The sequence below is a fragment of the Rhinolophus sinicus genome, chromosome 2 (genome assembly GCF_057876585.1).
Source record: "Rhinolophus sinicus isolate RSI-liver-muscle chromosome 2, RSI-T2T, whole genome shotgun sequence".
NCBI classification, from domain to species: Eukaryota; Metazoa; Chordata; class Mammalia; order Chiroptera; family Rhinolophidae; genus Rhinolophus; species Rhinolophus sinicus.
The window spans coordinates 143425273-143441565 of record NC_142502.1 but is presented as its reverse complement, the minus strand read 5'-3'; the positions used below and the strand labels follow the sequence as shown (position 1 = coordinate 143441565).

The window sequence follows — 16293 nt, the reverse complement described above, 5'->3', positions numbered from 1 at the left end:
TTGCGTTGCCTGGCCCAGCCAGCGCAGTTTCGCGAGAAATACACAGAGAAATCTCCTTCCTGAGACGGGGAGGTTCCATCTTGGCCTGAAATTCTGCTTCCAAGTTCATGGGGAAGGGGGGGATGTGAGGCAGTAACATAAAGGCTCTGGTAATTCACCTGGATCCCCTCCGCTTTGACACGCGGGCTTGCCTTAACCTCCCGCGTGATGTATCGCGGCGTTTGTGCCAGAAAGCTACACGTGTTTGTGATGGAAAAAAGTAAAAGATCCTAAAACTTGGGGGGGGGGGGGGTGCGAGGGAGGGAGGGAGGGTGAGAGAGAGAGAGAGACAGAGAAAGAGGAGAGAGAAGACAGTGAGAAGCACTGGAGGGATCCTAGGATGAGCTTTTTAAACAGTCGGAGCTCTTTCAAGGCAAAGCGCATTTGAGACTCTGGGTGAACGTGTGTCAGCTCTTGAGGCACATATGGGACGAGTACGGTGTCGAGGCGGGGGTGGTGTGCGGGCGGCTGGGAAGACTCAGCTGCTCTGCTTCACGGGAACTCCACTATTGGGAGGAACTGGGCGATGATTCGTGCGAAGTACTAAAAGAAGCAATAGATGTCGTTTAGGGAGGCTGCGTGCGCTTGGTGGAACCTGATTCCAGATCTCTGTTCTGATGCTCTTTCTGTGTCCCCTGCTCCACGAGAGCCCACTTAACAGAAACTTGAGCCCTACTTCTCGAATTGAAGCAAATTCTTTTAGTTTGCGCATTTAAGAGTTAGCCTCAATACATGTTAGAGCTCATAACAGTTTCCAAACAACCCCTGCGGACAGAAGCCCCCTAATCTTTCTCAAAACTCTTCCCCCTACCTACACTCCCCCTTCAGGGTGAGGGTTCGTTGTGCAGCTGGCGGGATGGGGTAAGGGTGGGGGACGATGGGAGCCACGGGCCAGCTGCTTTGAGGGAGTCAGCCTTTTGGCCACCATCAGGGCGGGAATCCGGACTGGCAGTTTGCATTCCCGGCAGATCGAAGCTCCCTGCTGATCGATTATTTGATAATTGATTTTCCCCGCAGCCAATGCGCGGCCGCCCTGGCGGGAGCGCCTGCTGATTGGCCGAGCCCTCCTCCACGGCTGCCTACCGAGATTTGGGTGAGCTCATTTTCCAATAGACCGCAGGGGGAGTTTTCTGCGAGGTTTCAGCTGGAGGGAGGGGGGGAAAAAAAATCCTGCTCCGAGCCAAGCGAGCTGCGAGCCCTGCTCGGAGATGTGAGGTTTCCACCCGACTGGTGGAGCTCCTGCGGCTGAGCCAACTCGGCAGATCAGAGTCGGGCGGGCTGAAAAATAAAAACAAAAATAACACCACCAAATATAATAATAAAGGGCAAGTTTAGAGTGGGAGAATAAAGAAAAGGGACTTTTTTGTTTAAGCCAGAGAATAGGTACCTGGTATTTAAAGGGAGAAAGTTAAAATCAGTGGTTGGTTGGAGCCTCCGAGTTGTGGATACGGGCAGCTTTTTGTCTGAAACCGCAGCTCCCGAAGTGAATATCTTTGACACAGAGTTTTCCCTGAGCCAGGGTTGAGGACAGGAAAGCGGAATGGGGCCGGAGGGGGGGGGGGAGGAGAGCGCCCGGCGTAGCCCGGGAAAGGCTGGGGGCGCCAGGTCCATCCGGGCCCCACACGGCCGCGGACGGAGCCCCTCCGCGCCTAGAAGACAAAGGCGGCGCGGCTGTAGCCCTAGCCGAACGCTCCGGCCTCGCCGCGCCGCGCCGCGCCCTGGGCGCACGGCCGCCCTGTCCCGAACGGATCGGAAAAAGAGCCTCCCTCCCCGCGGCGCCCCGGCCCCGGCTCCGCCCGCGAGGTCTGGGCCGCTCCGAGCCCGCGTCGGGTTTCGCTTTCCGGCGTTCATAAATAGCTCGGTGTTTGTAAACAGGCGCTGGGGGCACATTCCCGGCTCTCAGCTCATTGTTCCCTCCCTTCCTCTCTCACTTAGCGCAGGACGCCGGGGCTGGGGCTGGGGGCCTCCCGGGCTTGGAGGTGGAGGCGTTCAGACCCCTAAAGTGAGAAAATGCAAAAATTTCCTTTCTTTGGGCCGGGTGTCCGTCTCTGACAGCAAAAAACTCTAAGCTGGGACTGCAGAAAGCTCCAGCCATCTCTACCCCACGTTCTTGGGACTCCTTAGCAGAGCCTTTCCTAATCTTGCTCCTGATCCTCCTCCCCGCTCCCTGTTTGACTTTTCTACTTGGGGTGTGTAGTTCTGAGATTCCAGTACTTTCTGCATCACCCCTTCCGCCCCGAAAAATACTGGCAGACCCCAATAATTTCGAGGAAAGTCATGAAGGCTATGAGCGGAGACCTGTGCAAAATAACTCCCGCTGCTGCTTGCCCCGCGTTTATTCCCAGTTTATTTCAAGTGTCGGCTTTGGGGAGACAGTCTGGAGGGGGAGGGAGAGAAAAGAATACGGAAAATAAAGCCGGCAGCCGGGATCTGTTGGCCGCGTTTGTGCGCGTGTGCCCTGGGTGTGTGGGTGTTTGTGCCTGGGTGTGCGATTTAATGGAGCGCCTCTTTGCCTCTCCAGTGCGGCCAGAGCTCGCGTCGCGCACCCACCCCTGCCGAGGAGCCTACTTGCTGCAGCCCAATGCATTGTGTAAGACGCGACCTGTTATGGCCACCACTACTTCCGGGTTCTAGCATTCTGGTCGGAATCCACCTCTCCGCCTGTGCAACACACACTTTACACACGCACGGGGACTGCAAGCGGGCAGCATCGATTGTGGCTCCTTTAAGACAAACTCAGACAGACATTTTTTTTTTTTTAACCCTCCTCCTCTAATCTCCCTCCAGTGCAGCAGTTGCAAAGAGGGAGAGGGAGAGAGAGAGAGAGAAAGAGAGAGAGAGGGAGGGAGAGAGAGAGAGAGAGAGAGAGGGAGAGAGAGAGAGCGAGAGAGCGAGAGAGCGCGAGCAACAGAAGAGAGAAACTGATTAAGAATTAGGACTGATTCAAGGGAAGCGAGCGCTAGGGCTTTGTGCATTTGAATATTAACATTTGAGGTGTTCTGACCAGAAGAAGACAGAGCGGATGATCATTCATTCACCACGTTGACAACCTCGCCTGTGATTGACAGCCGGAGTGGCAGAAAGCCATGAGATTTGGTAGTTGGGTCTGAGGGGCGCTCTTTTTTTTTTTTTTTTAAACTGATTTTTTGGGGAGAGAAGATCTGCTTTTTTTTTTTTTACCCCCCCCTCCCCACTGCTGTCTTGGAAACGGAGCGCTTTTATGCTCAGTGACTCGGGCGCTTGGCTTTAGGTCCCGTAGACCGAAGACCTGGGACTAGTAGCTCACGTTGCTGGAGACGTTAAGGGATTTTGCGTCCTGCTTTAATTTTTTTTTTTCCGGGGGAGTTTGCTTATTTGTTTCTTTTCACACTGGCCTTAAAGAGGATATATTAGAAGTTGAAGTAGGAAGGGAGCCAGGGAGGCCGATGGCGCAAAGGGTACGTATTAAAAAACAATTGTGGAACTCAAATGTAAGATTAAATTGAAATGTGGCTAAAAGACACTGCTAAAAAGTTTCCTTTTTTTCTCTGTCTTTTTGAATAAGGCTCCTAAAGCCTTGGCCTAAAGCGAGAGTATTTATTCAATGCATTTGTAGAATAATGTATGTTACATGTAATTGTTAATTAGAGTAATCAAGTTTTTCTATAGATTCCAAACCAGCAGCTATATAAATAAAAATACAAGCTCGGGCAATCATCTTTAAAAAAAAAAAAAAAAAAAAGCTAGATGCCTAATGCTATGCATAATATGAGCGTTCAGGGAGCAGAAGTTTAGAGCTATTTTTAAACTAAAATAAGCAGCTAGAAACTTCTGATATGTTATTGATTACGTTCATCTTTAATATCATTAGACAAGTAACTTTGCCATAGTACAATGGTTTTGGGGGTCGGAAAACATTCATCTTTTAAAAGTAATTTTAATATGCATGGATTTTTATGCAAGGTAATACTTTGAAAGTTTTTCTTAGACAAGCCCTACACTAATTGGATACTAAGCACACAGCTACTCACTTTTAAAATGCAATACTAATTTCCCCAATATTCCTATTTGAATGGTAATGTAGTGAGAGTAAAGTGAGACAATGACAACCCAACTGAGGTAGTTTCTTAAAAGAAAGGGAGGTCTACAAAAAGCCTTCCTTGCATAATTTGTGTCCTGGCCCTCAAAGCCCTGTTTGCAAAAGAAAGTTACTAGGCTGACACATTTTTCTTTACTCCTTTGGTTCAGGCAAATGTCAGTGTTCTTCCAAACTCTTTTCACACCTCTGGCTCTAAGGAGATGAAAGTGGCAATTCCTCTTTTCTTTGAAAATCATTTCACTCTCGATGCCTTCAAATCTTGAGGGGGGGGGGGGAACTTGCCTGGAATGAACCAATGAGAAAAATCTAAATAGTTAAATTTTGCACACAAAAAATAATGACAATCAATATGAAAATAGTTTTTCTGGAGGAAGAAGATGGCTGGGGGGGGGTTGTTGTATGTGCATTTGCTATTGAATTTGCTTTAAGTTTAAACCTGATGAGTAACATTTGCCTCATTGACTTCTAGTCTGGAAAAGAAAGTTCGTAAGAGTAAAGAAAATAGAATAATTAACTTACAGCTATAGATTTTCTTTAACATTGGGGTGAAAATTGCCCAATTCTAAATTCAGCTCTAATGTACAAGAAAAACTACCTTTCTCTGAGTTTCACTTATAAGGGGGCCAGTTAGTTTTGTATAATTTAGCAGAGTTTGTCTTGGAAAGCAAAGGAAATGCAGTGTCTTGCAGGATCTAACCCTTCGCTGGCAGGGAAATAAAATGAGAAGCCTGTCTGAATTCACGTGCTTGGCGTAGCTGTTCCCATCCGAACTTTTAAAAAAATTCTCCCTAATGGGAAGGGGCTGTGAAACTAGACAGGTTTGCTGCACTGTCCTAACACATTTTATTGTTGTGATTTTGAATTTCCTCCTCTAGAGACTTGCTCGTTTTACCTTCCACCCTCCCGGAGAATGCCTTCCTTTCTTTCCTTCTTTCTTCCTTCCTTGCTAAAGGATTCTGAATTTCTGAACCAGTTGATAGGGACACAAGTTAGGGCAAGATCATCCATCCTAGCCGGTCTCACCGAGAATCCTAGAATTTTTACTTTAAAAATTATTTTTTAAAAGAAGAAATCTCAAACTTTGGAGATGCAAGGCCATGGAATTCCAGGGTGAAGGATGCGGCTGGACTGACATTATATAAGCTCCGTGCCCTGCCGTTCCCCCATTTGCCCGCCTGGCCTTCTGAACCTTGTTCTCTGTTTGTCATGCAGTACGACGATCTACCCCATTACGGGGGCATGGACGGAGTAGGCATCCCCTCCACGATGTATGGGGACCCGCATGCGGCCAGGTCCATGCAGCCGGTCCACCACCTGAACCACGGGCCTCCTCTCCACTCGCATCAGTACCCGCACACAGCTCACACCAACGCTATGGCCCCCAGCATGGGTTCTTCCGTCAATGACGCTTTAAAGAGAGATAAAGATGCCATTTATGGGTAGGTACAATGGGCAGCTGGTTAAATAGAAGAGACGCGGTGTTTCCCCTGTTTCCCTTTGCCCTTGCTAAGCGGAAAGCCAGAGTTCTCTGGATTGGAGGTATATTACTTGGTGATTTTTTTCATTCGCATTGCACGGAGAATTTTGGGAGGCGGCCTGCCATCCTGGACGCCCGCCTCTCCATGCATGCTCCGCGCCAGCCCAGTGCCCCGCTCCGCCGAGGCCATGCCCGCGAAAGGGTCGCAGGAGAAGTTGCCCAAGGTCCCTTGTCCCCTCTCAGACCCAGGCTCGGTAGCTCAGCGAGTTGGGAGTCCTGGCTCGCTCCACTGCGCTGAGAGAGCGTTGGGGGTTTCTAAATGTAGGCGCTTTTGTGTTGGAACGAAACTTTTAGTTTAAGGGAAAATCTTTTAAGCCACTGATTGTTCTGACTTGCTAAGTTTACTCAGCAACCGTATGCTGGCTCTGCCACCGCACAATAAAACCAAGAAAGGACAGTTGCAGGTCAGGCAAGGGGAACACGCTTTGCATTTAGGGAGTGGGTCCACTGTAGTCAAGGAGAGGAGCGCCATCGGAATTATCACAGACATTAAGAAACTTCTAGTCGTTTTAGTACTTTGCGATCAAAGGCGAAACCTGAAAGATTTAGAAGTTGATGCGGGGTGCTATGGGCCGTGTTGTTTTCTGGCTGCGGTTCACACCGTGTTCTGCCGGCCATTCGGTTAGACCCTGGACCTAGGAAAAGCCTTTGAAAGTCACTTGTGCCTACTGTGTGCTGATGAATTTGGGGACCTCTTTTGACTTTGCAGCAACTTTTATTTCTTATTTTGAAAAAAAAAATCATGCAATACTGATCTTCCCCAGCTGAACACCCTTTCTGCTCTATTTTTCTGGACCCTTGTGCGATAGGCTTGTTTAAATCCCAGCGTTCTCTCCGCAGCGTTCACTGCAAATGGTTTAGGCTCTGGGACAGAACATTTGGGGAAGCTTTGAAAAGGACCCCAAACTGTTAAATTCCCAGCTGGGCTGTGGGAACTAATACGAGACTTGAGACACCTCCTTGGGCATTAGAAGAAGCTTTTTTTTTCTTTTATGGGCTGAGATAAGGACGGCTAGGCCCCTCTTAGTACTAGCTGCTTTGCCATTTCGCAGAGACAAAATGAAAGGCTTTCCCGCAGGACCATTGGAAGGAACTTTATTTTGGGGATGGTGGGGGCCATCGGCGAAGGGAGGGATTGTACAGGAAGCCAGAGAGGCGCCTCCCTGCGCTCCGAGGGCCGTGGGGTGGGGATCGGTAGGCGCAGCCCCCCTGACAGCTGGTTTCACGGCCATAGACCTCCTTTGCCCAAGTTAGCTGAGCGCCTGCCACCGACATCCCCGGCCTGGGGCTTCGCGAGGCTGCCTTGGAGGAGCCCCCATGAACAAGCTCTCCCAGCCCCTACGCCCAGCACCTTTCTCCTCCTCCAGGTCCTGGATGTGCACCAGACGGACGAGGGCTTGTCGGGTGGGAAACTTAATTCAAAATGGCTGCTGGAACCGCTTGGGTTTATTCGTAGCAAATGTTACCAATTTCTCTGGCCAGATATGCTGAACCGATCCTCAGACACGGTCCATGGCTTAGGGCCTCTGACTTCGGGGCCCTAGGAGGAAGGGGAGGTGAGCAGTCACCTGGCTGGGGGGGTGGGGGGAAGGAGAAAAGTAGATGACAAAATCAGGGAGGGGTCCCTGCCTTCAGCACCTCTGGCTGCTTTTCTTGGGCGCCTTTTTTCCCCTGACTCCAGACTAACCATTCTGTTGTTTGTGACTGTTGTATTTTCTTGCAGACACCCCCTCTTCCCTCTCTTAGCACTGATTTTTGAGAAATGTGAATTAGCTACTTGTACCCCCCGCGAGCCGGGGGTGGCGGGCGGGGACGTCTGCTCGTCAGAATCATTCAATGAAGATATAGCCGTGTTCGCCAAACAGGTCAGCAAAATAAATGTTTAAAAAGTAAAAGAAAATAGAAAGGGACCTCCCTCCTCCCACCCAGCGAATTTGCAAGAGTATCCAGCAAATAGCACGTCCTAAGCCATGCCTGTTACAACTACCCTGAGATTTCCCTCCTATATGAGTGTCCATTTGCGGGCGACTCAAAATTGCCCGTATTCTTCCCAGCTCCATAACCTAACGCAGAACGCTCCCTCTATAAAATAAAATCACCAACACCATACGCTGGAGCTGCCTTGGACGTGGCGAGCTGGGTAGCGTCCTATAGAAGCGTAGCTGCTGGTAGAAGTCACCCTGAGCTCTGGGCTTGTTTTTGGCTTATTTGATTCACGTTGAAGTGTTTCTGCGCGGGACGAACTTGGTGACACCAAGTCCCCCCGGAGGTTACATGCTGCCCCCGACAGTGTAATGAGGCAAGAAACTAGGAAGGCGACCAGATTTCAAATGTTTCTTTCTTTTCCCTCTTCCCTCTCCCCTCTCCTCACTTGTATTTAGATTCGCGCAGAAAAACCTCTATTTTCTTCTAATCCCGAACTGGATAACTTGGTAAGAGCCGACCCATTACTCCCCTCCCCGAGTTCCTCTCCCCTAAGCCCCCAGCTTTGCTTTGAGAGCCCTGAGGTTTCTAGACGGGTCTTCCCGTCGCTACAGGTCGGCTGCAAATGTTTCTGTCCACGGACAAGTGGTCCGGGACAAGATCCCCGGGAAATAAATTTATCTGGAGAGGGGCCGGGCGAGCGGCGCGGGGAAACGCGAGCTTTTGTTTTTTATGACAGCCGGGTAGCGCAGCTCTAATCAGCGCGGGGATTTATCTCCGGGCCTGTCAGCGTGTGTGCTTAAACTTTGTGGACTTCCCAGCCCTCAAAGTTGCATCACGAGGGCAGCGACCCGACACGAGCCCCCAAACCACCGGTTTGCCTGAAAGGTGTACGGAAGGCAGCAGAAAGTTCGCAGTGCGAAAAGCCACAATTTGGTGGACTATTTAGGCTATTTTCTCTGCACACCTTCCAAGGAAACATCTTGTCCGGGGATGTGGCCCTTTGGGGGTGCGGTGGGGGCAGTGGGGCTGAGAAAGGGGAGAGAACCATGGGGGAGAGAGTGTTTATGATCCCCACTTAGATGCTTTGTTGTTATTTTAGCTATTTTTTTCCTCCTTAAGAAATATAAACCTCTCGATGGTACCCAGTCGCTGCTATTAAGTTTTAGTGTTATTGCCATAAATCAAAATAACTCTGTTTACTGGGGGAGGGGGTAGACTGGAGATGCTAGTGCTGTGACAGCCAGTTTTCTGCAAACTAGGAATGGGGTGCTCATTCTTTTTGTATCTTTGCAGATGATTCAAGCCATACAAGTATTAAGGTTTCATCTGTTGGAATTAGAGAAGGTAATTTCCTTAGCCTCTTTTGCTTTTACCCCCTCACCCCCAAATACACAGGGTGGGGGGAGGGTTCAGAATGGTTGAAGTTCAGGCTTCTGAGATATTTGCATAAATGTCTTTCTTTCTAGTAATTAGTGTCAAGGCCAATCTTAGCGTCCATTTCTCTTTGCAGTTTAATTACAATTTCAGCCACTAAAACCGGGATCACAAACGCCCTATAGCCTTGTGTTCATTCTTAATACCTTGCTGGCTTTGTATAAATAGTTGCAATTCTATGCATCCCGGTTGGTTGAAGTTTAGAATGCTGTTGTGAGTTGCTTCACAGGTTATATACCTTTGTGGCCTCTTCTCTTCCTCCTCTTCTTTGCTACCTCTGGGGGGGGAGGTGAGGTGGGGTTTTGTTTAGTTTTAGTGAGTTTCTGGAAGACAGTCTGAGAGCAGCGGCAGGTCAGGCACAGAGGAGAGATGGAGGGGGAGGAGGAGGATCGGACAGGGAGTCTGGAGGAGGTGGTGGGGGAGACACATTAAACGTTTTGCAGAGACAAAGCAGAGTTGATAGTTGTGTCAGATTTCTTGAATCTGCGAATCCTGCACACACCCCACCTTCACACTCAAGAAAGGGTGTGGGATAACAGGATTTTGCTAGCTGTTCTATAAATCTCAGCAATAAAAACTTAATGCATTGTAATTCAAACTAACATTAAATTGCAAGCACACTGGGGTTTCTTGTGAATTTTTGTATCTCAGTGATGCCTGGGGCCTGTAAAAGACCACTCCACTTACACCTAAATATTTTGAAGCATTCTTTTTCCTTTTTCTTTTTTTTAAAAATTGATTTGATACATTTTTGTGGCTGTAAGTTTTTTTTTTTTAACATCACAAGTACTGGCGATTTGATTTCCTCTTTTTTAAAGGAAGTATCCTAAAATATGCTTCTTATGGATAGAAATCCTATTTTCCAATGTTATAGAGACCTGGGTTGTCAGGCATATATTCTATGCCACCACAGTTCTGGTCCTTTGGAGATTATATATACATGCATTTTTTTCCTTAGACACTTTAGAAAAAGACCTATGGTAAAGTAACTGGATGAAATTAAATAGTGTACCTTAAATGTCACCCACGCAGGTCACCTCTCTAATGGCCACAGCTCCGGGAGCGGATGAATTTAACACGGGTGTTGAATATGTTGTAGCCTGTGAATCATCTTGTCACTGTCAATTTTCTGGGATATCTCTATTTTGCAAGAAAAGAAAGTTATTCCTAATTCTGGATGCGTCTGGGGGTCTCTGGAGGACAATTGCCCTGTGTTTCCCCTATTTGGAAGTTTGGATCTCACAAGGGGGGTGGATTGCACTTGTCAATGTCATTTATGCACTCCTGATTATATTTCCATTTTTTTTATTTCTGTCATAATGTAGGTACACGAATTATGTGACAATTTCTGCCACCGGTATATTAGCTGTTTGAAAGGGAAAATGCCTATCGATTTGGTGATAGACGATAGAGAAGGAGGATCAAAATCAGACAGTGAAGATATAACAAGATCAGCAAATCTAACCGACCAGGTATGTGCTTTTCAATTTTCAACATTCCTGGAAAAAAATCTGTATGCATATTGCTTGCTGGGTCACTACCACCTCCTTTTATTATTTGCATATGATTAAGTCCCTTTTAGATACATTTCCATCGAAATGAAAATTTTTGAATAATGTGGCTATTATTGCTTCATTAAGGCTGGCTCTGGGATTCGACCTGGAGAGATGAGCTTGTAAAAGCTTTGCCTGCAAACTTGACCTGTTTCTTGTCGCTTTTAATTTTTGTCTTTATTTTATTTACCCTCTATAATAATGGGAGTGTTAACTGCCAGTGACCGCCTCTGATTGTAGGGCTTTGTTCTGGAGCATTTCCCCCCCTTCTATCTTGAAGAAAAGAAAAGTGTAGGGTCTGCTTATTTCTTATTTTATTAGGAATAAACCCAAGATAGGTGGTCTAAGAAAGACAGCCAGGGTTTGAAATCTAGCAAATGCTGGCTATTTTCTCCCTGTCTATACGGTTCATTAGCCTGTCTTGTCAGTTTTCCTCGGCCGAACGCTTCTAGACCTCACTGAACATTGCTTTGTGCAGTGCTCGCTGCAAGCTCGCCCATTTTATTGTACGTCATAGAAAAAATAAGACCAGGCCGAGGGTATAAAAACAGATAAATATGGACTTTCCTCCTCCTCCTTTCCACTTAGTCTCCAGCTGGTACGTGCTCTGGGCCCTCTGGGTTGGCAGCTTTTGGAAGTGTCAGCATCAGGGGCACCTCAGCGACTCCCTCTGTGTGACGGGTGGGGGGACCTCGCGCCGCCCTGGCTCTCAACTGCCGGCCTTTGCGTGCTTCAGCCCCTCCTCTCCCATGCTACCCCCAGGCCCTTCTTCCGCTTTGTTGCTAAGTGGGGACGACTTTTATTTGTACTTGCTGGGGGTGGGGGTGGGGGTTTCTCCCCCTCTCACCCTAACACCACAGTTTGCTCCCAGTGTCTCTGTGCAGTCGCTGTGTCTCTGGATTGTCCAAAGGAGTTGCAAAAATGCCATGAAAGTGAAAACATGAGGAGTGGGTGGGATAATACAGGGCTCAGGACAGCTCTCCGTTGCGAATTGTTGCAACGCGACTAGAGATTTGGGTTGTGGGCCTCCTCCGCCTCTCCATATGTAAGTGAAGGCCCAAGAGTTGTTTCTCTTTCTGACTTGGCACGTGAGCCCCGTCTTGGGGGAAGAGATCAGTCTGCCTTTGTTGAGCCAAAGGACAGCCAGTCATGCTGCTTTCCTTTGCAAGCTCTGCCACATCACTGTTGACCGGCGGCTATTTTGCGGAGTTCTTGCCCGACTGCCCGAATACTAGGTCCTGGTGCCATCTAAAAGTTTTCTTCTCCCAGCGTCACCCCTTAAAATAAATTCCCAGCTTGGATTTCTCTGGAGAACCCCGTAACAGAGGCTGAATCCTCCCTTCTCCATGAGGAGTGGCGGGCAGGCAGAGCTGAGCCTTAAAAGCCCCAACGCGCGAGGTCCTTACTATTATTTGGCAAGTTGCAAACTTTCAGCAGTGTAGACAGTTGCACCAAACAGGGAGCCTGCGAAATCCTGGTGTGGCCTGCGGAGGTGGGAAACGTGCAGGCGGCTGCCGGACCGGCCTGTCCACGGCCCTGTGGTCTGCCAGGCCTCTTGCCTGCTTCAGCTCCAGCCCTCGCCTCCAAGCTGTTAAATGCAGATTCCGCCGAGAAACCCTCGGATAACTGCTGTTGAATAAAAATTGTAATCCAACAGGCCTAACTAGAAAATGGGATTCTAAAAGCTCAGGAGTGCTAGATACATAAAGCTGTTTGAGCAAATTAGAAGAATCGCTTGGGGGCATGAATGAAATCAACACTTTAATTGCCTCCAAAATGAAGATTTATACCCCATTTTCTCCACGAATCATTATTTTATTAAAGTCAAAGATAAAGGACCAAAGTTATGGGGTATTTGGGGGGATACAAAATTGATATAACATCGTTGAGTTCTTCCATTTACTCCTTCGGTCAACTTTTGTTACCCAGTTACCTTTATTTGAGATAAGCAGATTGGTAGGCACTTCTATTGGTTAAAAATATGCATTTTATTTTCCTCCCCCACCTATAAAATGAGAAGCGTGCCTCCCACCCCCGCCGCTTATGAGGGGGCTTCGCAGCTTTGAGCTGGTGGCGCTGTTGGCCTGTGCGCATGGGCGTACTCGCGTGACCCCTTGGGCTCACCTAGGTCTCAGTTGGTCGGAGTGCCGCAAACCCAAGTTTGTTCTTTCTAACTGAGGGATTCCCCGGAGCCAGGAGCGCAGAGCGAGGGATGCATGCGGGACTGTGCCTCGGACGCGGAGTAGAGTCCCCTGTCCTGGGAGGGGGAAGCAAGAGACAAGGCACTAGGGCGCCAGTTCTCCTGACTGGAGCCTGCTCTTGGGTCCCCGAGGGGTGCTGAACCCCTAGTGCGGCGCCCTGGGGGCCAGACCCAGGAAGGGCAGCCTTGCCACCTGTCTGCGAATGCGGCCCAGCCAGTTTGAGCCTCGGCAGAGGGTGCGCTCCGGGACTGGATGCTTCAGGTGTGGCGCGAGCGCTGGGCCTCGTTAGCTCATTAACCCCTCTGTCTCTAGGGCCTGCTGGCTGCACGGTTTATTTTATTTTACTTTTTTTCTCGGAGGGCGCGAAGGCTGCCACCCGTACAGGGACCTGAGATCGACGACTTTGATACCAGCCGGTTTCCCGGAGGGCTAAGTCGGCGGAAACACTCTTGGCCTTGTAGTGTTGTTGGGTTTTTGTTTTTATTTTTATTTTTATCAGATTAAGATGCCAGTAGAAGCTGTAATCCCGTCCCCCTCAACCCCCTGTCCTTCACTCACTCCCACTCCCAGACCCTGAGGTCCCCGCCGGCGCAGCCCTCCCGGGCGCCCTCTCCCGACAGCCAAGCTCGCGGCCTCACTGACGCTCCTGAAGTCCGAAGACTGCAGGCAGCGAGGGGTCCCTGGGGCTTTCAGATGTCGGCTTGGTGCCAGGGTCGGGACCCCGTAGCCGGTGCAGAGGAGGACCCAAGTGCGAGACGTCGAGGCGAGGACTGAGTCTGGTTAGCGGTGGAGAAGGACGGAGGTCCCAGGGAGGCGGGGCGCGTGTTTGGGGGAGCCCAAGGTGGAATTGGGGACACTCAGAGGGGTTAGGCGGGGAAGAGCCTGGTCGCCTAGCCAGACTCCAGGTCACCCTCCAGGAAGGAGCCTTCGAACGAAACCTTCGTTCCCAGGGCTGTCTGTTGCTTGTCACTCCTGGAATCTAAGCATTTTCCGCTCCAAGAACGGGGCAAGAGAGGGGGGTGGAGGGGGACGAGAGGATCGAAGAGTCTCCGGGGCCCCAAAGGCCACCTCCCGGGTGGCCAGGCCTGCTCGCAGCGAGCGGGGACTAGCTGGGCCTGTGCTTGGGCGCCAGCCCCAGTTCTCCCACAAGCAGCGGGAAGCAAAGAAATGGTCCCTTTGGGTTACATTTATTTTTTTATTTTTTTATTCAACAACAGCTCTCGGGGGATTCTCGGCAAAATCTGCATTTTACAACTCTTGGGAGAGGGCTGGCGGGCAACACAGGGCTCCCTGTTGCATGTTAATCCAGATTTGTCTCTGACATCTGGGGAGAAGTAATGTGGCTCTCGGAGACGGAACCAGAAAGCCACGCTCGCCAGGCAGGTTAAATGCCAAGTGCTGGTGAGATTCCCAGGGGAGGGGCGAGGGCTGCCTGGGCTGTGTGGCCCAGGCTGGAGAGCGCCAGGCCTCTGGGCCTCCGAGATCCCCGGCAGCCCTGGGCCAGTGAGCTTTGGTTCCCAAGTGGGCCAGGGAACCCTGATGGTGATTGTTTTATTTTAAAAGTCTAGAATGGCACTTCGGAAGCATAGTTTGAGTTAAAAATTCTTAAAACTGAACTTATGCTTGACTGAAAACACCCTCTATGCAAAGTGGAGTGGGGATGCACCTAAGGGAGATTTAAGCTTTCTTTTTTGGAGAGGTATTATGGCCTGGGATGAGGATGGGAAGGCAAGGGACAGCCTAATGTCCTTGATTAACTGACTTTGCTGTTTAAGAAAAAAATAGATGAGGCCATCAGATATTTACTAATATTAGTGATGCAGACAATTATTTTCATCCAATAAGAAAACTGGACAGAAACATCAGGGAAACAGGAAAATGGCCCCAGTGTCAGGTAGTTTGTTTCTAAATGCTTACACATGGATACATCTTATTTAAATTGTAGATACTTCATAGGGTCTCACTTAATGCCTTAATCCTGGAACCTCTCAGTCCACAGGCCTTGCAAGCGATAGGGTTTTAGAATTATCTACCTTTCCTTTTGATTGTTGTTGTGGGTCATGTGGTATACTCTTAATTTCTTTTTTGAAATATGTCAAAGGGAAATTATGGCAAGATTCTCTTTAATGATTAAATAATAAGGTGTTGACTGCTTGTCACTACATTGGCTAATTGGGATGTTCATTCTAGGCCCTTTATTGCTTAGTATCCTTTGAATTAAAACTTAGTTGTTTACCAAGTGTGTTTTTATTGGTACTTTCTGATTGGCTTGTAGCTTGTATTTATGTGTGAATTTTGGAGCAGGGATGTATTGATTCTTAATAGGGGCTCTTAAAAAAAATTTAGGAGAAAAAGAAGTACAGAGTATGTGCATATAGGTTGAGATCAATTACACTGTTAAATGTCTTGAAGTCTAAATGCTAATACTACAGAAGTTACTCCCTTCACAGTTTCTTCTTCCTCTCTCTCTCTCTCTCTCTCTCTCTCTCTCTCTCTCTCTCTCTCTCTCAGTCCCCAGTGCAAGTTCCATGGTTAATGAAAAGCAATGATACTAATGCTACTTTGTACAAAGTAAAGCCTCATAACGATAACTATTGTTCAGTGATTGAACTAGCTCTGTGGCAATAGGTCAAACAGCAATCCTTCTCTCACCAGAATGACTCCATTGCTCACACTTCGGAAATATATAAAGCGGTTGTATATACTATTGCTATCAGTCCAAACGTAGAAACTTTTATTAGAAAACATGGAGAGGCTTAAATAGTAGAGGAAGAAGAGAAGGAGGAGGAAGAAAAAAAAGATTAAAGTATGGGCCCTTGCTTTCAAAAAAGTAACTGAAATATACTATAGTTGCTTAACTTTGAAAATAAAATTTAAACCATTATGTTTTCAAGCACTCATACGTTTAAATGTTAAAATGTTTGTCATAGTCCAAAAGATTTAAAACACAGCTGTTGCTGGGTGATGGAGGGAAAATTATGCAGTAAAACTCCACACTCTTAAAAACAAAAACTATTTGTGGTCCCATAATAGAAACTTAGGTTTATTAAGGCCAAGCAGATAGGCCAAAGTATTACCATGGGGCCTACTGTTATAAAACTAGCTTACCTACCTTCACAGGTGGAGTTGGAGAAACTATGAAGAATGCATAACAAGTTATATTAAAACCCTTGTCATAAACGAAAATACTGTCAACATGAATTCACATGAAGTATTTTCATATTGGTGATGCTATGCTTTCCATTGAAATAACAGTATTTTCTTCTGAAATATAAATATGTCAAACAAATGTGAAATGATAAAGTTTTAATAAATGATCATTTAATCATCAAACACAACCCAAGTATGTATACAGAAACTTTTAAAGGAAAGTCGGCATACAGCCAAATTCTTATAGGGACTAGCAGGGAAATGATCAAAAATGAACACGAAATAAGACTTCCTGTAAGACGGTCTATAATTCAACATTATTTGACTCCACTGTCAGGGAGATAGTTGAAGGATAGTAAACTGATACTATTCTCA

General features: G+C 47.9%; 2 protein-coding genes across 6 annotated transcripts in view; one reads left to right on the top strand and one right to left on the bottom strand.

The window, feature by feature from the left end:
- Positions 1-16293, top strand: part of MEIS1 (Meis homeobox 1) — a 141885-nt gene that overhangs the window by 5469 nt on the left and 120123 nt on the right. The window contains exons 1-6 of one of the 5 annotated variants that reach the window (XM_019718134.3): positions 2608-3476; positions 5330-5556; positions 7378-7519; positions 8036-8086; positions 8874-8924; positions 10340-10486. In XM_019718134.3, coding sequence (XP_019573693.1) covers positions 3465-3476; positions 5330-5556; positions 7378-7519; positions 8036-8086; positions 8874-8924; positions 10340-10486 — 630 coding nt within the window. In that variant the 5' untranslated portion in view covers positions 2608-3464. Of the gene's footprint in view, positions 1-2607; positions 3477-5329; positions 5557-5605; positions 5657-6927; positions 7211-7377; positions 7520-8035; positions 8087-8873; positions 8925-10339; positions 10487-16293 lie in introns of those variants that run through there. The other 4 variants (XM_019718142.3, XM_074332073.2, XM_088796117.1 and 1 more) reach the window with 4 other exon arrangements.
- On the bottom strand, positions 308-2620 carry LOC141571557 (uncharacterized). Its single transcript, XM_074332076.2, has 2 exons — positions 1427-2620; positions 308-1317 (listed from the first exon to the last, which is right to left on the bottom strand). The coding sequence occupies exons 1-2, from the start codon at positions 1927-1929 to the stop codon at positions 1119-1121; spliced, it is 702 nt and encodes a 233-aa protein (XP_074188177.1). The 5' UTR covers positions 1930-2620; the 3' UTR covers positions 308-1118.